Source organism: Sylvia atricapilla, chromosome 2, assembly GCF_009819655.1.
Source record: "Sylvia atricapilla isolate bSylAtr1 chromosome 2, bSylAtr1.pri, whole genome shotgun sequence".
Classification (NCBI taxonomy): Eukaryota; Metazoa; Chordata; class Aves; order Passeriformes; family Sylviidae; genus Sylvia; species Sylvia atricapilla.
The window spans coordinates 88,311,902-88,336,230 of NC_089141.1; the positions used below are offsets into that span (position 1 = coordinate 88,311,902).

Consider the following 24,329-nt stretch of genomic DNA (forward strand, 5'->3'; position numbering starts at 1 on the left):
CCAGATCATGTGATACCCTGGCTACCCTGTGGATGAAAGTTTTAATGTAAACAAATAGCTTTTGCCATTGTCCTTTAGTTTGTCAGTTTGAAAAAGCAAGATGGTTTGTGTGAATTGTTTTCTTATGAGAATCCTAACAAGTTAAAAGCTTTGCTGAAAAAAAACCAAACCCAGTATTTATGTAATGAAAGACTTATGAATTGCTCAGCCAGAGTTCTGAATGTAGTTTGTCTTGTTCTGAGGGAGAATTGCAGTCATGACTCATGTTTGAAAAAACTTTCTAGTTGCCAGTGTCTATTGAAACCGTGAGAGAGGTGTTAGATACAGTGATCCAGGAACTTGGTGAGAATGCTGAAGAGGGAAGTCTTGCCTTCAGGAATGGCCTGTCACGAACTGTAGATTCAGCAATGAAACATTCCACTCCATCACCAACCAAGTTCTCTTTTTCACCAACTAAGACCTACAAGGTATGTTAGCCAGTTAGTATTTCAGGGAATTGTTATCTTGTAAGAAACATTCAAGTGAGTCAATTAACTTTTCTTTCCCTAGTTTTCTCCGAAAACTCCCCCTCAGTGGGCAGAAGACCATAAATCTATACTTCAAATGATTTGTCAGCAAGTGGAAGCTCTAAAGGTAAAAATTCTGTCACCATATTTAGTAAAGAACTGTTGGCCTTTTAGTTATGGTAAGGATATAGTGATAAGAACATGGGCTAACTTACAGTTCCTAGAATTACTTTCTGTAAATAGCTGCCTGAAATGAGTATCAGAGTTTTGGTACCCTTTGCTTCAAGATCCTCTTTGAAACTTGGACAGGACTGCTGAGGCAACTCATTTAAGGGACTCTTTCTGTATGTAGAAAGAATTTTGCTTTTATCAGCTTGTTTCTCATCCACTTGGTTCTGGGTTTTTTACTGGTTTGTTCTGGCTTTAGAACACAATGGGAGTACTTTGTACTCATGGGCATGTCTTGCATGATCTGGCAGGTACTTTTTGGTTTGTTTTTTTCTAATTACCCCCATCCCTTGGATTGAACATGCTATGAATAGCAAAAGGGTAGGGATCATGCCTTATATTTTCTTTGACAAATACCTGTGCGGTAGATACTTACATTCTTGCTTGGCACTCTGTCTTGACAGAATGAAATGCAAGAAATGAAACTTAATTCCAACACAAATGCATCTCATCGGTGGCCTGCTGAAAACTATGGAACTGATGCAATGCCAGACAGTTATCAGAGAGCACAAAATCTTCATGAAGCCCCATTAACAGGCAAGTTGCTGCAGAATTTTTATCTAAATGCTTAGCTAAATCAAGTAAGACTTTTGAAAATAATGCTAAAGTGTTTTAATGATTCACATTAACTGATTGCTGGGAAGAGTATGTAAAAAAAAACAAGAAGAAAAGGTAAAAGTGTTGACTGTTTTCCTGGTGTTCCTTTTTAGTTGCTACCACTGGCCCATCTGTGTTCTACAGCCAGTCACCTGCCTATAACTCTCAGTATCTTCTAGGAACTGCTGCAACCAATGTAACACCAGCAAAGGTGAGAAGAAATTTATTTCCTTAAATTGCTTCAAATAATCTCCTGAAAACTACTGACTGGTTTTGATTCTGTACGTAGCTGGAGGTAATTGCAGTTCCTTGTGCAGAATTTGGTGCATTTAAACTGCTAGAGATAAAATGATAATTTTTCTCCCTGCTTAACTTTTGGGATATGGAGTTTGAGAGGGAAAACTAAAAAAAAATACATTTTATGTGTGTGCACATTTCTCCTACAGGTATGTATGATAGCACTTAACTATTCCCCCCTTAATTGTGTGGCAAAAGAAAATGGGGTTTTCAAAGCTCTTTTTCATGAAAAAGCAACCCACTCATATTTTGCCCCCTTTTCAGTGTTTGTTCTCAATTGCCCATCTAGGTTTAAATTAAGGTAAAACTGGTTTAGGTTTAAACTTGAAAGCATGTGTTTCTTTTAAGAGTGCATGTTACCTGGGCTTCAGCACAGTAAGATTTTGTCCTCTTTGTCACCATAATAAGCAGAGTGCTTGTTTTCTTCTTTAGCCTCCTGTCTATGGCATGAACCGACTTACGCCTCAGCCACACATATATTCCTATCAGCCACCACCCATGCATACACCACCTCTGCAAAACACTTCTGGCTGTATGTTTTCCCAAGAGATGTATGGCCCACCTCTGCGTTTTGATTCTCCTGGTACTGCACTCATTTCTCCCCGTACAGCTGATGACTATTACAACTACAGCGTTCCACAGGCAAGCACCAATCCAACTCTGCCTAAGCCGGGGTACTTCACGAACCGCTCGCAAACACCACCCACTTTAAAGCCTGCAGAACCAAAGGCAATGCCTAAATTTGGACCATCCGGAACAGCAGAAGGGTCAAAACCACCTCTGCCAGCACCAGCACAGCCAAGTCAGCCAACAACTTTTAAATTTAAACCTAACTTCAAGTCTAACGATGGGGACTTTACTTTTTCTTCTCCCCCTCAAGTTGCACCACAGCCCCTTAATGCACCTTTTAATAGTAGAGAAAGACTTTTGGATCTTCTAACATCTGATAAACCTTTGCAGGATGATAGATACATTGAACAAAAGCCCATTAATGATCCCACAAACAGTTCAAGAAATATCTTTAATTTTAGCAATAAACATATTCCAGGCATCTCTCGAGAAAACACAGGACAAAATGCACACAAAACCTTGGGTTTTGAGAAGAATGATACATTTACTGTTCAAGAACCAAACAAACCTGTATTTATGCCTTCAAATTCAGATTTGGCCAATAGAAGTCATGAAACAGAAGGAGGAAGCACCCATGGTGGAGATGAGGATGATGATGGTCCTCATTTTGATCCTGTGGTGCCACTTCCTGATAAGATTGAAGTAAAGACAGGTGAGGAAGATGAAGAAGAATTCTTCTGCAACAGAGCCAAGCTCTTTCGTTTTGATGCAGAATCTAAAGAATGGAAAGAAAGGGGTATTGGAAACGTGAAAATACTTAAACATAAAGTATCTGGCAAATTTCGTCTCTTAATGAGGCGGGACCAAGTGCTGAAAATCTGTGCAAATCACTACATAAATACTGATATGAAATTAACTCCAAATGCTGCATCAGATAAGTCATTTGTATGGCATGCTTTAGACTATGCAGATGAATTGCCAAAACCAGAACAGCTTGCAATTAGATTTAAAACACCTGAAGAAGCAATGCTTTTCAAAAAAAAGTTTGAGGAGGCACAGAATATTTTAAAATCCTTGGGGTCAAATGCTGACATGTCTGTGGCTCAGAGCAGTGGGACTGCAAAAGAAACAGCAAATCAGGACATCAAGGAGCCCAACAGAACCACTCCTGGGACCATGAGTTTGGGCTTTCAGTTTCCAAAAGATGGAGCAAGCAGTGAACCTGACAGCAAAGGCACCCTTAGAGCTGCATCTACTGCATCTAGCACTACTATGTCATTTGGAAAGGATGCTCAGCAAGCCTATTCTTCTGGTGGGTTTGGGCAGCATCTCTTGAAGAAGGATCAGTGGGAGTGTAAAGTATGTTTAGTTCCAAATGAAGCAACTGTAAAGAATTGTGTATCATGTCAAAATCCAAAATCAGGTATGTGGGAAACACATGGCACCCCATTAACTGGCTCTGCAAGTTTGAAAGGGAGTGGTAACACAGTGCAGGACAAGTTGGGATCTGCTTTTGCTAAAAAGGAAGGTCAGTGGGACTGCCCTGTATGCCAGGTCCAAAATGAAGCAAAAGATATGAACTGCTGTTCCTGTCAGAATCCAAAACCTCAAAATCAACCAAATACACCCATACCTTCTGTTCAGACATCTGCTCCTCTGGGGACTGGTTCCATTGCTGATACAAGTAAGCCACAGAAAAATGGGTTTGAAGGGCTTTTTGCTAAAAAGGAAGGTCAGTGGGATTGTGATACTTGCCTTGTGAGGAATGAAGGTTCTTCACTAGTCTGTGTAGCCTGCAAAACGCCAAATCCTTCTGGTAAGCCAGCTGGTGATACTTTGCCAACAACCACAGGCTTGAAAAGTAAATTACCTGGACTTGATGGAGGACAGTTGGGAACAGGCTTTAAATTTGGTCTAGAGCAAGGCAAGACACCACCATTTACATTTCAGATTTCTTCTGATGCTGAAGCCAAGTCTGCAAAGGAAGGATTTAGCTTTTCAATGCAAATGCCTACAAGTGGCTTTAAATTTGGGATACAGGAGTCTAGTAAAAGTACCACTAAGAAAGATGAGCCGTCCAAAGAGCATACAACTGGTTTCTTAAAAAGCATTGATGAAAAAGACAAAAAGGAATTGCCTTCAGACAGTGGAACTGGATTCCAGTTTCAAGAAACAGCAGACAAGGAGAAAATCGACTTTGTTTTTGGGCAAAATAGCAGCACTTCTACTTTTGCTGAGCTTGCAAAAAATACTCCTAGGGAAGGCTTTCAATTTGGCAAAAAGGACCCTAACTTCAAAGGTTTTTCAGGTGCAGGTGAAAAGCTGTTTTCTTCACAAAATTCTAAAACAGATCAGAAAGCAAACACATCTGCTGACCTTGGTGAGAAGGATGATGATGTGTATAAGACAGAGGACAGTGATGACATCCATTTTGAACCTATAGTTCAGATGCCTGAAAAAGTAGAACCATTTACAGGAGAGGAAGATGAGAAAGTGTTGTACTCCCAGAGAGTAAAGCTATTCAGGTTTGATCCAGAAACAAGCCAGTGGAAAGAACGGGGGGTGGGCAATCTGAAGATTCTTAAAAATGAAGTTAATGGCAAAGTAAGAATATTGATGCGGCGAGAACAGGTACTGAAGGTGTGTGCAAATCACTGGATAACAACAACAATGAACTTGAAACAGCTGTCTGGCTCAGACAAAGCATGGATGTGGATGGCCAATGACTTTTCTGATGGGGATGCAAAGTTGGAACATCTAGCAGCAAAATTTAAGACACCAGAGCAGGCTGAGGAGTTTAAACAGAAGTTTGAAGAATGTCAGAGGCTACTACTAGATATACCACTGCAGACACCCCATAAACTTGTTGATACAGGTAGGACAGCTCAGCTTATACAGAGAGCAGAGGAAATGAAGTGTGGCTTAAAAGATCTCAAAACTTTTCTGACAGATGACAAAACTAAACTGTCAGAAGAGGAAAATGTAAGCTCAGTTTGTACGAGCAGTACTTCTGATTTGGTTATAAAGCCACATGCTGAAAGTACAGGCCCTACTCTGGAATGGGATAACTATGACTTGCGTGAAGAAGCATTGGATGATAGTGTAAGTAGTTCTGTATACGCATCACCTCTTGCAAGTAGCCCTGTAAGGAAAAATCTGTTTAGATTTGGAGAGTCTACCACTGGTTTTAGTTTCAGCTTTAAATCTGCTTTGAGCCCATCCAAATCTCCTGCAAAACAGAATCAGAGTAGAACATCAGTAGGCACAGATGAAGATTCTGATGTTACTCAAGAAGAGGAAAGAGATGGACAGTACTTTGAACCTGTGGTACCTCTGCCTGATCTTGTAGAAGTGACCAGTGGTGAGGAAAATGAGCAAGTTGTCTTCAGCCATAGAGCCAAACTCTACAGATATGACAAAGATGCAAATCAATGGAAAGAGAGAGGGATTGGGGATATCAAGATATTGCAGAACTATGACAACAAACAAGTTCGTATAGTAATGAGAAGGGACCAGGTACTAAAACTCTGTGCCAATCACAGGATAACACCCGACATGAATATGCAACAAATGAAAGGATCTGACAGGGCCTGGGTGTGGACTGCATGTGACTTTGCAGATGGGGAAAGAAAAGTAGAGCTTCTGGCTGTGCGATTCAAGCTGCAAGATGTTGCAGACTCATTTAAGCAAATTTTTGATGAAGCAAAGCATGCCCAAGAGAGGGAGACACTGATAACACCTCTTTCTTCTCGTGCTAATACACCAAAAGAATCTCCATGTGGTAAAAATGCTGTAGCTGTCCTGGAAGAAACAACCAGAGAAAGAACTGATGTCAGCCACGGTGATGATACTTCTGATACAACTATAGAGACTGCAGAGGTGTCAAATACTTCTGAAACACCAACAAAAACAGTGGTTTCTCCTCCAAAGTTTGTATTTGGATCTGAATCTGTCAAGAGCATTTTCAGTAATGAAAAGTCGAAGACATTCACATTTGGAAATACTTCAGCCACCGGTTCTCTCTTCGGCTTCAGTTTTAATCCCCCAAGAAAGAGTGAAGACCATATTCCAGCTTCTCAGAGCACAGCACAGAAAGAACTGGAAGTCTCTGAACCACCAAAAATCTCAAATGCTACTCAGAAGCCTGTAGATGCCAAGGCGGACAACTTGTCTGCTTCAACACAAGATGGACCGTCTAACTTCTCCTTTAGAATTCTGGACAAAGGTGAGTGTCTGTTTTACTAGCAATTTATTCAATCATGCAACTTACTAAGCAGTCAACTCTCTGCTATGATTATTCTTTATTCTCTTGAGACTTGATAGTCTCTTTCAGTTTTGATGCAGTTATCCACATGTTCTCCAGAGTTTCAACTAAAGAAGGGAATTTAAAGACATAATTATTTTCAAATAAAAATGAAAATTAATAATGCAGGTTGGAAATTCATTTACTGAGAACAGGATTTTCAGGTAGAGAGGTTAAATTCTGAAATGCTGCATCTAAATCTTGGATTTAAATGCTGAAAGAATTTGTGGATTTGCTTTTGGGGCTTAAGTAGGTATTGATGTTGTGTGTACCTGTGCCCTTGTTCTGAGTGGCAGAGTGTGAGAATAGCAGATGTATGCTTCAGCTAAAATTAGCATTATCCCCATAATTAAGTAGATGAGAATTGTGGAACTAGTCTATACCTTTGCTTAAAGTGTTAAATACCAGCTGCTGCTATTTTGGTTGTGTAGCTTAACATGAGATGTCAGCCTACTTCCTTAGCTTGAAAAGAGATTGTGACAGCATATTCAGTTGTGTGGCTTCTGTCATAGTCTAAGAAAGATGCACAGGCAGAAGCTGTGGCTGTGACAGAACCACTGTAATGTGCTGAGGTGTCTTTGTGAGAAAAATGGGATGTCTCAGACTCATGAACACATCCTATCTGTTTATTAGCTAAAGTGTAATAAAGTGACATGGCAGAAGGTAATAGCTGCAGTACATTCACATTGGTTGGATAAGCTTGTGTAGAATGAACAGATGAAATTTCCCACCTTGCAATATGACTATGGAATACTTGCAGAACATAGATAAATCTGTTCTATCCTTTTAAAATTCCAGGTAAACACTTATATACCAACAATTTATTTTTTTAGGATTTAATTTTAGCCTCTTTAAATCTAATCCCATGGCCTTTTGGACAAGCACATCCTCCTTGCAACCTGATAGTAAAGGTATTTATATACTGCACTGAATGTGTGATAAAAACACTCTAGCAGGCATGGGCAATAACCCAGCTGTGGTCAAAGCAGTTGCCTCAGTAATCCTTACAATTAACATGCATGCTGAAGGAGAGTATTTGAAATTGTGTGTCTGACTACTGTATTTGTCCTGTTAGAGAATGTCTCTAGCCTTTAGTATGTTTACATGAGCCAGCACAATGGATGGCCCTGTTTAAGCTTTTGGCTTGTTTGCCTTATTTTTTGAGGATATGTGCCCTGCACTTCTTTCGTCAGTTTTACTAGGTGTGTACACTGGATCTCTTAAATTCTTTTTTTTTTTTTTTAGAGAAATTACATTGTTATTTTCAGAGAATATGTCTTGTGGTGCCTAGTGTGTTTTACTCTATGTCAATGAAATATGCCTGAAGATCTTGAGATAGCTTATCCGGTAAAGAGCTTAAATGTATTTAGACTGTGGAAATGTTTGATTTCTGTTTCCTGATTATCAGTGTTAACTGCTGTGCTTTTAAAAAGAAAGAGTGCACAGAAGTGAGAACCATCTTCGTGTATAATCTGAAGTCCACTCTAGCTGGTTAGAAAACTTCTGCCTATTTGTAACCAATTTGTTTACATTCAGACCCTGTAAACAAAACTGTTAGAGCTTATAGTTTGATTATAGGTTGCTACCAGTGCTGCTTGCAAGTATGCTTGCTGTAAGCAAGCTCAGCTTACATGGTTTTAAAAGTATTTTAATTTTAAATAACAAACATAGTCTCCGTAAGACAGTCCTCCAGTATTAGTCTTAAATTGTTGTAAAGTGTCAAAATGTCATTTGGTAAGCTGTTCTTACTTGAACACTGAATTCCTGTTCTGTATACATAACCTAAGGTCACTTGCTCTGTGTTTTCATGCATCCCTGTGGATGGAGTTTATTAACAATTCAGTTCAATTTATGATGTCTGTAATCTGGAGTGATTCATCATTCAGTACCAAGGCACACACGCAAGAACTTTTCCTACCTCAAATTGAACATGTGTCAGGGTCCGCAAACATATGCAAGGAACCTGATGGTTCGTTTTAGGATCTCAGAGCGCAAAAGACACAGCGGGGACAACTCAATTTATACAACAAAAAATGCACCTTTATTTAGTGCCACCAAAATGTGATAGTAGGGAGAGAAAGTAGAGAATAGTAAGAAAAATAGAAAAGAGGGTAAGGGGATTATAGCTACCAACGTGGAGGGACGAGTCCTCGAGGCTGAGATGCCTACAGACACGATCTTCTCCAGTGGGGTGTACACGAAAGTGAGCAGGGGTCTCCAGGGTTTTATAGGTTGGTCAAGGCGGGGACCAAAGCGAGTGGCACAAAGCCAAAGCAGGAGCCACCTGTGTTGAGGCAAAGCAAGGGGCCCAGAGCCAAAGCAGGAGCCACCTGCGTCGAGGCTGGGTGCTCAGGGACAAACTGCACACTGTGTGTGCTGTACTCTGGTACGGACGGAGCAGTTTGGGCAAGTAGCCTTGGCTCAGTCCACCGTGACCAGTTCTGTTGTTCTTGAACTCTGTTCTCATGGAGATGCATATCAGTCCTCTGAGACTTGGCAAACGTTCTGCCTCAGCCAGGCCAGGACTCCTCTCAGAGTCTGGGGTCTCAGTCCTCAGTCATTGGAGATGGTTGTGAGGCATATCACATCCTTGGACAGACTCTGACAACATGGTGTTATGTTGGGGGCATATGGCAGGGGGGATGTATTTGAAAAACAAACAAAATAAGCCTTTCTGGTACTTCAGACTTGTTCACTTCTACTTTTCAGATAATTAGGTTATGATTGTATATTAAGTGTTTTGCTTACAGTTAATGATTGTCTTCAGTGTTATTTCTTGGTCTTTGAGCTATGACTTAATAGTAAAAGATTTTGAGAAGTCCTTCCTAAATTAATTTTCAAGCCTATCCAGTACAAATATAATACAAAGTTTTCTCATGTGGAGCTTCTTTTGACGAGTGGCTTCTGAGTTGTGCTAGAACAACATGCAAAAGGAATTTAACCTTGTAGTAGTTCCACAGCTCCATGCATTTACATTTTTTTCAGATCATATCATAAACTTCTTATAAGTTCTTGTTCTGGTTTTGGCTGGGGTAAAGTTAATTTTTTTTTCAGTAGCTGGTACAGTGCTGGTATTTGGATTCAGTATGAGAACAATGCTGATTACACACTGATGTTGGGGTTGCTGCTAAGCGGTGCTTACTCTAAGTCAAGGACTTTTTTTTTTTTTTTTTTTTTTTTTTTTTTTTTTTTTTTTTTTTTTTATCTCATGCTGTGCCATTGAGGAGGTACATAAAAGCTGGGAGGGAGTTTTGCTGAGACAGATGACTCAGAGTGGCCAAGGGGATATTCCACAGCATAGAACACCATGCTCAGTTTGTAAACTGGTGGAGTTACCTGGAAGAGGGGCCAGTAGGAGTGTGAGAATGGAGTCTGGCATTGGTCAGCAGGTCATGAGCAGCTGTATTGTGCATCACTTGTTTTTCCCCTGAGTTTTATTTTTTCCATTATTATATGTCACTTGTTTTTCAATAACTAAACTGTTCTTACCTCCACCTACAAATTTGACATGTGATTGTACTCTCCATTCTGGTGCTTAATTGCCAGCTGGACTTAATCCACACCAGTGCTTTACAAGTTTGAATCATATCAGTTGCAGGCTACTGTACCTGTTACGTGCTGTAGGATTTAAACTGGTGCTTTCCTCTTATATTCGATATTAATGGATCAGTGCATGAGAGGAAATACTGGTATTGTGACTAGCTAGAGAGATTCAGGCCTACTTGGTCTTAATGTCAGTTCAAACAAAAGTGAAAATACAGTACAGCACTGAAAAGAACTGTTGTGCATGATATTGTTCTGAATTTTGTTTCTCCCATATACTAACACTGTTTTGTGTGGGTTTTTTCACCTAGAGTAGAAAGTTCTGTTATCCTAAAACCAAGTCTTCTCAGAATACATTGTATGTATGCGTGGCTTTTTGTATCATGGCTGCCTATGAAGATATACTTAAGGTGTTTGCAACAGTAATCTTTATTGTTGAAGTATTCTAGAATATTAACCCAGTGTTTGATAAAACAGTTTCATGGAGAACTTTACCTGTAGACTAATCTGAAGTGACCTTAAATGTACTTCTCTTAATCAGCTGTTTTGCCCAGAGGGTGCTGAAAGAGACTGCATGATAACTCTTTTTAAATGCTGTCAAACCTGATGAGCAGTGACTGGTAAAATACTGGAACAGTGTATGTGTTGCCATGGCTTCTAGCTGAATTTCTACTGCTGAAATTAAAGAAAGCACATGCTTCTACCATCTGCCTGACTGACTTGAAAAAAGTGTCTTGTTATAGTCAAAGATACATTTTTGAAAATTTTCTGATCCTAAGGAAAGCTGTTTTTTGGTGTAGGACTAAATGCTCCACACTTAAACCTCAGGTGAACTTGGTGCAAACTTACTCAGTCCAATTAAGACACTTAAGTAACCAGAAAGAATAAAACACATGGTAATATGCAGGACATCTGCATATTTTCATAACACAGTATTAGATGTACTTCTAATCGTTAAATCAGCTAGGGTGAGTGAGCTTTTTGGATAAGATTCTGAGAAGATGTATGAAAACATCTATATCCTGCTGTTATGCTATGAACTTAGAAATTTGCTGTTCAAGAGTTTTATCCTACACCTACTTTCTGGAAGCTCAGAGAACTTACTGAGGTCTAAAAATCTGAGCAAAAAGAATTAGTCTACAAGAGTGTGTTGGTGATGGGTTTGAGTTACTTTTAGCTCTGGTGTGTATATAAATGCCTGAAATGATCAACTTGTAAATAAAGGTGGGGCAAAGACTGCATAAGTAATACTTTGAAAAAATATCTAATTTTGAATCAGTATATGGGCTTTTGCCGTTACTTTACTTTATACTGCTCTTAATCTACTGGACAATTAAGTAGAAAGTAATGAGAAAACTGCTTTTAAAAAGCAGCTATTTTAGTGTGTTAGTTGTGACAGAGGATCAAAGGACATGTCTGTAAACATGTCTCTTCTGTCCTTTTTTCTGCTTGCAGTAGAAAGTTAAATTCTATGATCAGAAAAATCAGTGATTTTTGGGAACTGGGTACTAGTTTGGTTTCTAGCTGGATATTTAGGTTTTCTCTGATTACACTGTGCCACAGATTTACTAAATTATTTTCTTTCATAAAAAACACAGGGAGCTTTTGAGACCATCCTTCAGATTCTAACTTAAATCTAGAGAACAGGTAATAGGCTGTTAGCAAACAGGCTAAGGTACTAAAGCAATAATTTTGTTCTTAGAAACAGTTATTGTGGTTATTGATGTGCTTATGGGATAATTCTTAAAAATAGTTCACAGATTTATTTCTTAGACCTTTATCCCCAAACTCCCCTTTTCCAAATAACACTTGAATCTAAACAAACAGAACCTCAAACAAACCATACCTGATGTTTAAATTTCTATATCCTCCCTCCTTGCTTCCATTCCCTCATAATAAACTCAAGTATTTGTTTCCAATGCTGTCTTGCAGCTCTGTGTTTTATCTAAAGTTTGCTCTAGGCTTTACTTTCAGCTTTAACCTTTGCACTGATCATGCACTGATCTCAATACTGATGAAAGGAATAATTTAATGTTGAAGACAAGGAGACAAAAAGCTAAATAATAAAACCGATGGTGATAATTCCTTGTTTCAAAAGCTTGTTAAATAGGCTGAAAGCAATATTTTTTGTTGTTTGATAGTGGAACTAAGAATTACTTTCCTTTTGTAACAATCAAAGTTTCATCAGCAGCTATTATGATAAATTGAAATTAGCTAATAAAAATCTCAACTTTCCCATAAGTAATTTGAAATGAGTTCTATTCAGTTGCTTGGACAGGTTGTTGTACACAGCTTCACTTTTTTCAGGCCTGAAGGTTGCTTGTTTACCTCTGTTTGGCACCTCTATCCCTCTTCTCTGTAGCTGTCTCTTATTCAACATGAGGACTTAATCCTTTTAATAATACAAAGATGCAGCCATGTTTTGTTTAAATGCTTGAATTCCAAAGGCAATTCGCTGTTCCGTCCTCGCCTCCTAGAAGTTCAATTTTTGTTTCCCATCTATCAACAGAAAATATATAGACCCTTAGAATTAATTCAGTTCCATATTAATGTGGGGTTAATCCTATTTCCTGTTCTGAAATGATTCAGTTTTAATGGTTTGTTCAATTTCTGTAGAAAAAGCTGAGAAGACCACGGTGTCAGAGGATGATGTTCCATCTGATGAGGTTGTAGTAGTTTACGAGTTAACGCCTACCCCTGAACAGAGAGCTCTTGCTGACTTCCTCAAGCTCCCTTCAACATTCTTCTGTTACAAGAATAAGCCTGGATATGTGAGTGACGAGGATGACGGTAAGGAATGCCAAAATTTGGTTTACTGCCTTTTTGTGGGGAGAGGATGTAATACACTGCACTAGTGCAGCCCCTCCTTGAGTAGTACTGTGCACGGTTTCAGGTGCCTCTGTGTAAGAAGGTCTTGGAGGGTGACCAAGGTGAACAGCCTTGAGTGCCACATTCAGGAGGAGCAGCTGAGGTCACTTGGTTTGTTCAGCTGGGAGAAGACATGGCTGAGGGGTGACCTCGTCACAGTCCAAAACTTCCTCAAGGGCATCAGCAGAGGAGGAGGGGCTGATCTCCTCTCTCTGCTGCTCAACTATAGGACACAAGGAAATGAAATGAAGCTGCCAGGGAAGTTCAGAATAGGAAAAGGTTCTTCACTGAGAGGGTGGTCAGGCTCCTCAGGACAGTAGTTAGAGCAACACATACATCAGAAGTCAAGCAGCATCTGGGTGATGCACTCGGTCATATGGCTTGGTTTTAGGTAGTCCTGCAAGGAGCAGGGAGCTCCAGTTGGTGATCCTTATGGGTCCCTTCCAACTTGAGATACTCAGCACAGTTAGAACCATTAGACACTGAAATATTTTTGTTTGGGCCAGTGGGAAGTAATCCTGTCAATGTCCTTATGACCAAAGGTGTACACTCAAGTCTTCAAAACAGAATAGTATGGTGGAGACCCAGGAGTGACTAAAGGGTACTTGTTTGGGGTGAGGGTGCTGAAATCATTACCAAGGCAGTTGGTTAGGTAAGAGGTATTTGAGCAAAAAGCTTACTTTAGTAAGTATTTTGAGACAAATACAAAGCCCTTTTTATGAAAAACAAACTATCTCAGGTTCCCTAAATGCTATTCTAGTGAGGTTTTTTTCTTCTAAAGAAAATTGCTAATACTGTTACTTTATGTCAAACCTTACTGGATGTAATTAAGATTCATTGATTTACTCAGCAGCAGTTACTTTAAATGGAAGTTTGGAAATACTGTATTCAACAGAAAATGGGAGAAACAAGCCCCCTCCCACAAGTACCTGAGCTTGCAAGTTTTTATGTAAAAAATCTTCAGTCTTCTTTTCCAAATCTGTTTAGTGGTAGTCTTAGTAAAATCACTCAGTAAGAAATCTGTTTTCTAAAACCAAAACCTGTGACATGTGTCTGTAGCAATCTAGGCTGAAAAAGTGTTAACAGCACTCTGGAGCACATGTAAGCAAAACTAAAGTGAAAGCTTACTTGTTGACTTGTGTAACTCTTAAAACATAAGCAAAAATTACCTATGGCCGCTGGCCTTGTGAGTTGGAAGGGCTTAGTAGACTTCTCTGACCTAGAGTGTGCCTGAGAACTTACTCTTGTTTGCTGTGTTTAAGATGAAGACTATGAAACAGCTGTTAAGAAACTTAATGGAAGACTCTATCCCAGTGATTCAGAAGAGAAAAAGAAAGGGCAAGGTCCTGTAAAAGGTAGGTCTTAAGAAATTTTAATTACTGTGCTTCTTGTACTGAAACATAAACTCTGAATTTGAAGGACATATGGGCAAAGGTTAATTTTATATTTCCTGGAATGGTTTTTAGAAGCAGAGATGCTGGGTGCAGAAAACCTGCATCTCAAAGTACAGAGTTAAGCTTCAGTATGTCAAACTGTTAGTTAGCAGTAAAGGTGTACCTGAAAGAGAAATGTACATTCCAGGTGATCTCTAAACAAGAGCATCGAAGTCTCTTCCTATCTTGAGCTCCTTCTGAATATGAAAAATTTAGCTTGGCATACACTGCTCAAGAGAAAGTTGTCTACATCTTTGAATACTTGCTACTTCTGCAGTTACTCAGTTTAAGCTTGTGAGTTAATGTTGTTCAATCTAAAAGAAAAGCTGTTTGGTCTCTGTACTAAAAATACAGGTGTAGACAACTTGCTTATGTGTGTCTGACTGTGTCTCAGACTTCAGCATTGCAAAACTTGAAGCCTGGGTAGGTACTTCTAGAAGTAAAGTTTTGGGGGTTTTTGAGGATATGTGCTAGAAGGATTGAGCCATCTAAAATATAAAGAGATACTGAAGAAAGTTAATAGTAGTGGCAGCTGCATGATTAAACTCTTCATCATTGCGTGGAAATTCCCTGATACCAGTAAAAAAAAATTGTATATTCAATTCTAGTCACTCCAGATTAGGTTAGTCAGTCTTCACTTCCACTATTTAAACAGTAATGCTGTCTGTGAAACTCATGAAGTCTGTGTTCAAGTTGATCTGGCTATTATGAGATTAATTTATAATGTAGGGGCTAAAAATTATTTCAGTATTTGCTGCCTTCACAGCTATTTTTCATTAATTCTTTACAGCAGGCCTTGCAGGAAAAAGTGAATTCAACAATGAAAGGGAATGTGCTGCTACTTGGGAAGAGAAACCAGCGCCTGAAGAGCAAGATGAAACAAAAGCTCTGCAGGTTCCTTCTACGTCTGTTTGTGGTGTTAGTACTGACACTGAAGGTGACAGTCCAGAAGAAGACATAAAGTCAGAAGCTGAAATTCATGAAATGAAAGTAAGAGCTAAATCTTTACTGAACTTCTTGTTATTAAACTTGTACAGTTACTTCATATATGTTTGAGACCAGTACAGTTCTAGAACTAAAACATCCAGTTGGAAAAAGTTATGGGGTTTTTTGTAGCTGTGCTTCAAGTGCCTGCCAACACAGATTTGATTTCGATTTCAGGGAATAACAGTATTTTTTTGAAAACAGACTACTTCCAAGATACTTCAGTCTCTTGTCAAGTTAACATGCCTGTGTTAACTGCAGTGAAAAACTTCAGAAAGCTTACAACAGCTTTTCTTGGTGTTCTTTATATTTCTATGAAGGACTGTTCTTAAACTCCTGGGGAGGAGGTTTGAATCCTAAGGTCTTCTAACTTATTTATCTGTTACATTACTTTTTTTGATTAATTGCAGGAGAATGAAGTTGCAAGCTCAGGTGACTTAGTCTGTACCAGTAAGGAAGAAATACCTGCTCTATCAAAAGATGAGGTGACAGTACATGTCCAGTCAGGTACCAGCAGTGAAGAATCACATTCCACCACAGAAACCGTGCCAGTATCACAGACCTTATCACGAGCTGAAGACAAACCTGTAGATTTGTCAACTAAAAAGAGTGATTCAGATGGTTCAGAGTCAGCACAAGGTAAGGTCAGGGGTATGCTCTGAGGATTTTTTGAAGGAAAATATCCTTTTCTGTGGATCAGTTGATCTAGTGTCATTGCTGTCTTGGAGAGTAGTAGTGCCAATACTGAATTAGAAGCATAGGTACCAGTATGGTAAAAATGTGTGTATATCAAATTTTGAGTTCGATTTTACTACAACAAAACAATGCTAGTGTCTGTTGTGTAATTTACAACATATTTACCTATGATGTACTTTCGTTAGTTTACTATTAAATATCACATTAGCTCTGTGGATCTGCGTATAAGTAGTATGCTAAAACTCACACACTCTTGGGCCTTTTTTTAAAACCACAATAGATGGCCATTATATGACAAGTGTCATTCAAACTTCAAATTTATTGGGAGGGAAAAAAATGCTGTAGGCAGGTCTCCAGTTTATTCTTGTGACTACATAAATGCATTTCCTTAAGAAAGTAGAGAAAATCTTTGACTTTCCCCTTTTTGTTTGATAGAAAACAGAATCATCTCGTTTGGTTTTGGCAATACTGCAGGCCTGTCATTTGCAGATTTGGCATCAAAAAGTTCTGAAGAGTTTGCTTTTGGCTCAAAAGGTGAGTCCAGCTAGTCTCTGAGAGAGACCTCAGCTGGATTTTTGCTTCATACAATATACCTTCTGTGCACAAAATTTCTGCTGATCATTAGAAACAACTATTTTTTACAAGTTTTTGTCAGGATGGGAAAATATTACACGAAGTTTAAAATGTGACTCTCTTAATTGTAGATAAAAACTTCAAGTGGGCAAATACAGGAGCAACTGTGTTTGGAGATACCACCCGTAAAGCAGATGAAGATGAAGGTGGTAGTGATGATGAGGTAGTACATAGTGATGATATCCACTTTGAGCCTATTGTGTCCTTACCAGAGGTAAGATGACTTCTGGAATATAAAATAACATTAAGATAAGCATTTCTGCTAACACAGCAAGCTTTAAAATACATTTTGCTTAATAACTTTGCTTTCTGTGGTGGTATGCCTTGTTCTACATCTTTTACACTGACTTTGTTGCAGCACCTGTTGTTCTAAATCCTAGTACAGCATAGCCCTGGGGAGGTGTCTGGTGCCTCAGTTAAAATCTCCACACTCCAACAGATTTCTTTATAACTTCACTGAGAGTTGATCAAGATGCAAATTTGTACATGTAGCTTGTAAGAGCTGAACTGAATAACTGCTAGGGCTTATACAATTCAGCTATGGCTTTTTCTATGAGTGACTTGTAGATTCAGTTCTATGAAACCCATCCCAACTAAGAATTTTTACTCTAAGCTAGGCAAGACATTTCTAGAATCACTAAGCAAAAAGATGTAAAATTAACATTACCTGAAGGCTAAGGGACCTAACTTTGTTAGTTTGAAAATAAATGTTTTTTTGAAGAAGTAGGCGAACCTTCAACTTTGAAGGTAACCTTACAACTTACTGAGTAACGCTTCTCATGGTTGCACATCTTGATTTGGTTTTTAGCCTAGTAACCATTTCAGACTCTTTTGATGATATAGTTATATTGCCTGACCTTTCTTTAAATAATAAAGTTTAACTACAGATTAATAAAATTGAGCAAGGCAAGTAGAGCACAAAGGGAACAGTTTGTGATGTCCTTCAGTTTGAACAGCTCATCTGATCTATTTTGTAATGTGCTTTCAACTTCCTTCTTTAAAATTTGGTGTGCCTTTGCTCATCTGTGTGTCACATTATGACTTCCATGATGCTTTTTATCTCTGCTTCCCTTTTTCAGTTTCACAAGCAGTATTCTGTCACATATTTCTCTAGTTCTCTCAAGTGTTGCATATCTTCGGAAAAGTGCTAACTAAAGGAGATTAGAGGCCAGTAAATGCATACATAAAGTGAGGTGGAGATATGGCTGTCAGGCTGAAGTTTTGTATACTTGGTGTTCATTCTGTTCAAATGCACGCATCAAATTCTTTAACAATGTGCTAAAGGTAACTCCTAGCATCGTAACAGTACTTTATCTTCACTTGTCGGTGTGCACATCATTCAGAAAACCTGAAACAAACTTGGGAAATTTGCCAGAACACTTGATAAAGTATTGGGGATTTGTTAAAAGGAAAAGAAAAATACCCACACATTAAAAAAATACCACCAAAACCCAACCAACCAAACTAGTCCCAAAGCAAAACCAAGACACCCACCAGAACTGCATGTAGCATGGTGGAGGTTTGCAGTGCTGTACTTGGTCTCATATAGTGGAATTTGTTTGGCTCCTAAATTCTGAAAATGTTTTACCCATTTTAGCATAATGAATGGGATGTTGGAGAAAAGAACACACTGAATAATCTTCCATTAATATGTCAGAATCTTCAGAAGTTTATGTAATAATTATTTAATTTCTTTCTAGGAAATCACAGGTACTCAGTCTGCTGTGCTATTTTTTTAGGTGGAGGTAAAATCTGGAGAAGAAGATGAAGAAATTCTCTTCAAGGAGAGGGCAAAACTTTACAGATGGGACAGAGATGTTACTCAGTGGAAGGAGCGTGGTGTTGGTGAGATCAAAATACTCTTCCATACACAGAAGAAATACTATAGAATCCTAATGAGAAGAGACCAAGTTCTTAAAGTCTGTGCAAACCATGTTATCACCAAAGAAATGAACTTAGTGCCCTCGGATACATCAAACAATGCTTTCATTTGGACAGCCACAGATTATGCTGGTGAGTTTTTTCAGGTGGTCTGTAGTTTGTTTTGCTTTTCCCTGGAGATTATTAAAACATGAAACTAAACAGACCTTCTTGGATTTATTTTCAGATGGCGAAGTAAAAGTAGAGCAATTTGCAGTCAGATTTAAAAACCAAGAAATGGCCAATTCTTTCAAGAAAATGTTTGAAGAATGCCAGCTAAGCTTGTCAGAACTACAAAAGGGGCACTTGTCTCTGGCAGCAGGACTGTCAAAGGACACCAACCCTGTTGTGTATTTTGAAGTTTCTGCTGATGATGAACCTTTAGGACACATAACCATGGAACTGTTTGCAAATATTGTACCTCGAACTGCTGAAAATTTCAGAGCCCTGTGCACAGGAGAGAAAGGATTTGGATTCAAGAACTCCCGCTTCCACAGAATAGTCACAGACTTTGTGTGTCAGGTAAGTATAAAAGGAGGACTCTTCACAGAGAGAATGCGATTCATCTTGACTAACAATGGCACTTCAAAACAATGACTTTGCAGAACAGCACATTCTTGCTGGCAGCATGAATCCACTGTGCAGGATAGTCTCATCTGTCATTTCCCTACAAGGAGATGAGAAATGGTGGATGCAGCACATGCTACCCTAAGATGCTTTTCACCTGCCAGTGGCCTCATGCCTCAGTGTTTCTTAGTTACTATCTTGTCAGGGTGGGAAAAATATGAAGGGAAGTGGAGTCCTCCTGCAATAGACAAGGGGCTTGTTGCTAAACAGGAACACCAGGGAAAGCAGGCGTTCCCAAAACTACCATTCATCCTTCTCTCTCCCCAGAGAAGAACTTTAGTGTGCTCACCTGTTAGGAATGCTTACTTTCCAGGCTTCTCTTGGACTTTAAAGTACACTTTGTATTTCAGATAAAGCGCACTTTAAAAGTGATACTCCAAGTATCACAGACGTTAGGTTTCAATCTAAAACAAGTCTTGTAGATGCAATTACCACGCAGTGACCTGTTTCCTAAAACATCAGGTTTTGTGCTGAAAGCATCCCCCTGCAGTATGCCTGTAACCCCAGGTCGACAGTGTTGGTTTTAAACCTCTGCGTGCATTCAGTGGCACTGGCAAGTTCTTAGGGAATTTATCATAACTCAGATAGACCTTTCTTAAAATTCTCATCCATAGTTCATTGAGTTTTAGTAACTTGGAACAGGCAGAATGAACCAACATCAGTACATGCTGTGCTAATAATCTGCATGTCACTACATCCCCAAAGATGAGGCATGTAGATGACTTTCTACAAGCCCAGATGTATACAGTAATATAGGAAAATAATACACAAAAGTAATAGGAAGGACACCAGCCTGTTGGAGCGAGTCCAGAGGAGGGCTAAGACTTTTAAGAAGGGTGGAGCACTGGTCCTGTGAGAAAAGGCTAAGAGAATTGAATTTGTTCATCCTGGGAAAGAGAAAGCTTAGGGGTGATGTAATGGTGTCATTCCAGAGCATGAAGGGAGCCTACAAGAAAGATGGCGGGAACGTTTTACAAGAGCATGTAGTCACAGGACATGGGGGAATGGCTCCTAGGTAAATGAGAGTAGGTTTAGACTAGATATTAGGAGAAAGTTGTTTGCTGTGAGGGTGGTGAGACACTGGAACAAGTTGCCCAGAGAAGTTGTAGATGCCCTGTCCCTGTCAGTGTTCTAGGCCAGGCTGGATGGAGCTCTGAGCAGCCTGGTCCTAGTTCTAAATGTCCCTTCCCATGGCAGGGGAGTTGGAACTGGGTGGTCTTGAAGCTTTTATCATATTACATGAGTATATTTTAAGTTTGCTCTGCTTTGCCTGGACTTTCTTGAGGTACAGTGAGAAGCTCTTCAATGAGAACTAAGGCTGTGCAGATACAATTTACACTGTCTGTCTCCTTTATGTGTATATTCAAACTATCAGGAACCACAAGTTTGCCACCTTCTAGAAAGATAAAAGATACACCATGCTGCTCAACCAGTTATGTGGCAAAGCTGTATGGAATTACTGCTCACTGCTGTGTTGACCTTTTTCAGGTGATTAATCCTGTGCCTGCAGGGACTAAGCAAGGACAGGCCTTCAGTGAGAGAATGCAGGTCCAGGCAGCTTCCAGGGCCAAGTGATGCAGGCAGTAGCAAAAGCAGGCCTAGAGGAATGTCACCGTGGGGAGCAGGAAGATAAAATGCTGTGTTCAGAATAAACAAGGGACAAACCTACTACTGCTTCCCTTACCATGAACAAACCTGCAGAAGCTGGGAATCCCTACATTAAGCAGATGTTGATACTTGTGAAAATGAAAAACAAGCTCCTCCAAAACAAAGTCATTATTGATGAAAGGAAATAAAATTTTGGGTTATGTTTTGGGACTTGTCAATTAATGCTGTGTCTGTTTTTTTTTATTTCAGGGAGGAGATATAACTAACCATGATGGAACAGGTGGACGGTCAATTTATGGAACAGCATTTGAAGATGAGAATTTCATAGTGAAACACACTGGTCCTGGATTGTTGTCAATGGCAAATAAGGGCAGGGATACAAATAATTCTCAGTTCTTCATAACACTTAAAAAAGCAGAACACTTGGACTTCAAACATGTGGTATTTGGGTTTGTGAAAGATGGAATGGATGTTGTGAAAAAGATCGAATCCTTTGGTTCTCCTAAAGGGCTAGTAAATGGAAGAATTGTCATTACAGACTGTGGGCAAATATAGAATTATTTCTTTGAGTATACAAATGTTTTAGCAGTATAAATCAGTACTTAGATGTTATTGACTAATTATTTCAACTTCTTAAAATGGACACTTCTGATGTATAAATGTAAAATTACAGGCTATAGTTGAATTTTTTTATGTGTTCTAATTGATTTTTGCATGGTAAATAAACTTCAGGCACTGGCATATTTCAGGTGTATTTGTGTTATCCTGACATATTTGTATTAAGTGTCAAATTTTAAAAATTAAATCCTAGTCTTGTTAAAATAATGTCTTGTTTTCACTTTGGTTTGTTTAAAAGGAAATAACTTGCATAACTTGGTTCTTGCTCTCAGGAAGCTCTTTTGAATGTACAGATTGTAGATGCAAATTGCTGGACAGTACACTGAAGTCCTTAGAAAGTTAATGGGTATTCCAGTGTGAAGAAAGCAGGCCGAGCTAGGTAGATGGTGGTTTTTTCTGTCTGCATGGTTTTTAAATGGTTGATCAATGTTTTGCTAGATCAATATGCCCACCTTTTTTGTTTTTACTTAAAACTATTTCTAAAAAACTTAGCTTAATGAAAAACATCATCTTAACACTAGGATTTTACCTGACATACTTTTAAGTATAACCCTTAGACTCTGCTCAGTGTTTACTAGCTGTGGACAACTTTTCTGACCTTGCTGCAGGCTCTAGCTTGTGTATTCCAACGTGCTTGTACCTTTTACAACTTTGCCTCTCAAGAGTGAGTATGCACAGGTGAATGCGGGGTGTATTTAAACTGATACTCTGCAGCTCTGTGCTGGCAACATGCATTTAGCTTAACTTTACTTGGGAGGTTATTTATTTATTTTTAAAGGACAGCAGTAATATGTTTTCAGGGGTTCTCACCTCACTCTCTACAACCTCTCAAAGGGGCCTGGAGCTAGGGCTGGTTGGGCCTCTTCTCCCAGGCAACAGGACATAGACTTACGGCTGTGCGAGGGGAGGTTTAGGTAGGTCAGCAGGAGGAGATTTTTTCCCAGAAAGGCTGACAGGGCATGGGCGGCCCAGGGCCGTGTTGCAATCACCGTCGCTGCAGGTGTTTTAGGAGGGGGCCCTGAGTGGTCCAGTTGCCAGCGTGGTGCTCGGTCGCGGGTTGGAAGCGGCGCTGCCCGGCCTGGCCGTGCCGGGGGTGGAGAGGAGCGGTGTTTGCTCTTGGTGATGATGACGATGGTGTGTGCCCCCCCGCCGGGCCCAGAGCGGCGGCGGCTCGCCCGGCGCTGCCCGGCGCTGCCCGGCGCTGCCCGGCGCTGCCCGGCGCTGCCCGGCGCTGCCCGGCGCTGCCCGGCGCTGCCCGGCGCTGCCCGGCGCTGCCCGGCGCTGCCCGCGGCCCCGAGTGCGCCTGCGCGGCTGCTGGCGGTTGGTTCGAGCGCGGCGGTGCCGCCATGGCGGGCCCGGGGCCCGGCCTCGGCTGCGGCCGCTCCGCCCGGGGGCTGCGGCGGCAGGGCCCGCCCGGGCCGGCGGGGGTGAGACGGGGCCGGGGCGGGCGGCCTGCGGGGACGAGCAGGAGGCACAGGAAAGACATTTCCTCCTCGCCGCGTCCCTGAAGCGTTCGGAGGAGATGGAGGGAGGGGGGCAGGTCCGCTCCCGCGGGGTTCATTGTGAGCGCCGTGCTGTTGCGTTCCCGGGCAGTGCGAGACGAAAGTGGGGTTTACACAGGCCTGAGGTGGTTCCGTGCTCTTGCTGCTCCTGTCCCTGACGCCGCGCTCCGATTGCCTTAGAGCTGAAGTGCTGAAGAGTCATTCTTGTCTGAGTAGGAAATTTCCCTGGCAATTGTAATTCCAGATTTTATGCGGTACCAAAGACAGTTTAGCATGCAGTTTTTGCCTAGGATCTGGTGCCTGCTAGTTGAGTGAGAAAATATGTGAGTCCTCTTAGGAGTATATTGAGCTTTTATGAAATACATGTAGCAGGATAGCTCTTTCTCTGTCTCTTTCTTTGTGCCACAGTAATTGACAGCCTTACTTAGAATGTGTTAGGTGTGTTTGTGATTTTTTTTTTTTTTTGTAAAGCTTAGTGATTAGCTCTGTTGTCCGAGAGCAGGAAATTGTTCCATATCCAGTTAATCAGGAATCAACCCCATGGTTCATTAGAGACTGCTGCAATGACTAGACAGTTAATTATGATGGGATCATTCCTTTGCCAAGGTACAGCAATGACATTTTATACCGGAGGAGGTCTTTGCACTCAGATGAATGAACTGTATTGTGGTTCCTCGCTTTCTATTACTTTTACTGACGAATCAAAACTGATCTGCCTAGAAGTTCAGCAGCAAAGCCCCCCCTCCCCCATGCTGGTGTTTCAAAAGCCTTTGATACTTAGTAGACGTACTTGCTGGCCAGGCGGCTTTGTTTTGCCTGAATTCTGCTTGTCTTTCAGTAAAACGAATTTTTACAGTTGTTTTCATGCATCGCTGTTCCCTGGGCCAAATGCTTCCAGGGTGTCTGGAGGATAACAGGCCTTAAAGTGCTCAAAGTCATGCTGCAGGGGAAGTAATGTGGTGGAAAAATACCCAAGAGCAAACAAAGATTGGGAGAGATTGAAAGTGAGTTTGAGTTAGGTACGTAGTTGGATTGGAGTACTGAGTTAGTCCTGGAGTTGTCAAATGAATACAAAACCCAGCCTTTTTATCCTTAGGAAAAGTAACTTGACATTTTAGGATCAAAAACCATCCCAAATGCCATATGAAGAAGATTTTGAGGTTTTTAGTAGCTCAAATCGGGCTGTATGCACCCTTAGTTCCTGCAGATGGATTTCTGCCTTGAATAGCATTTGATGGTGTTTTAGATTCTATGGGGAATTTTTCTTGGGGAGTATTCTGCTTTGAACTGCAGAACTGTACTTTAAAGAAAAATAATTTTTAAAACTTATTTTTAAAAGACTGTTACTGAGGCTTTAATGTTTGCAAGGAAGAAAATGTTACATGTGTTTGTGTGC

The 24,329-nt window shown here is 40.3% G+C and overlaps 1 protein-coding gene across 3 annotated transcripts in view; it reads left to right on the forward strand.

Annotated features, from left to right (window-relative positions):
• The window catches only part of LOC136357986 (E3 SUMO-protein ligase RanBP2-like), a 33,887-nt gene extending 12,249 nt beyond the window's left edge, over positions 1 to 21,638 (forward strand). The window contains exons 16-30 of one of the 3 annotated variants that reach the window (XM_066313722.1): positions 285 to 467; positions 550 to 633; positions 1,139 to 1,271; positions 1,445 to 1,542; positions 2,061 to 6,423; positions 7,335 to 7,412; positions 12,661 to 12,834; positions 14,175 to 14,267; positions 15,139 to 15,335; positions 15,740 to 15,968; positions 16,461 to 16,559; positions 16,730 to 16,872; positions 18,398 to 18,671; positions 18,766 to 19,100; positions 21,063 to 21,638. In XM_066313722.1, coding sequence (XP_066169819.1) covers positions 285 to 467; positions 550 to 633; positions 1,139 to 1,271; positions 1,445 to 1,542; positions 2,061 to 6,423; positions 7,335 to 7,412; positions 12,661 to 12,834; positions 14,175 to 14,267; positions 15,139 to 15,335; positions 15,740 to 15,968; positions 16,461 to 16,559; positions 16,730 to 16,872; positions 18,398 to 18,671; positions 18,766 to 19,100; positions 21,063 to 21,368 — 6,789 coding nt within the window. In that variant the 3' untranslated portion in view covers positions 21,369 to 21,638. Of the gene's footprint in view, positions 1 to 284; positions 468 to 549; positions 634 to 1,138; positions 1,272 to 1,444; positions 1,543 to 2,060; positions 6,424 to 7,334; positions 7,413 to 12,660; positions 12,835 to 14,174; positions 14,268 to 15,135; positions 15,336 to 15,739; positions 15,969 to 16,460; positions 16,560 to 16,729; positions 16,873 to 18,397; positions 18,672 to 18,765; positions 19,101 to 21,062 lie in introns of all 3 variants that reach the window. The other 2 variants (XM_066313720.1, XM_066313723.1) reach the window with 2 other exon arrangements.
• The last annotated feature ends 2,691 nt before the right edge of the window (positions 21,639 to 24,329 follow it).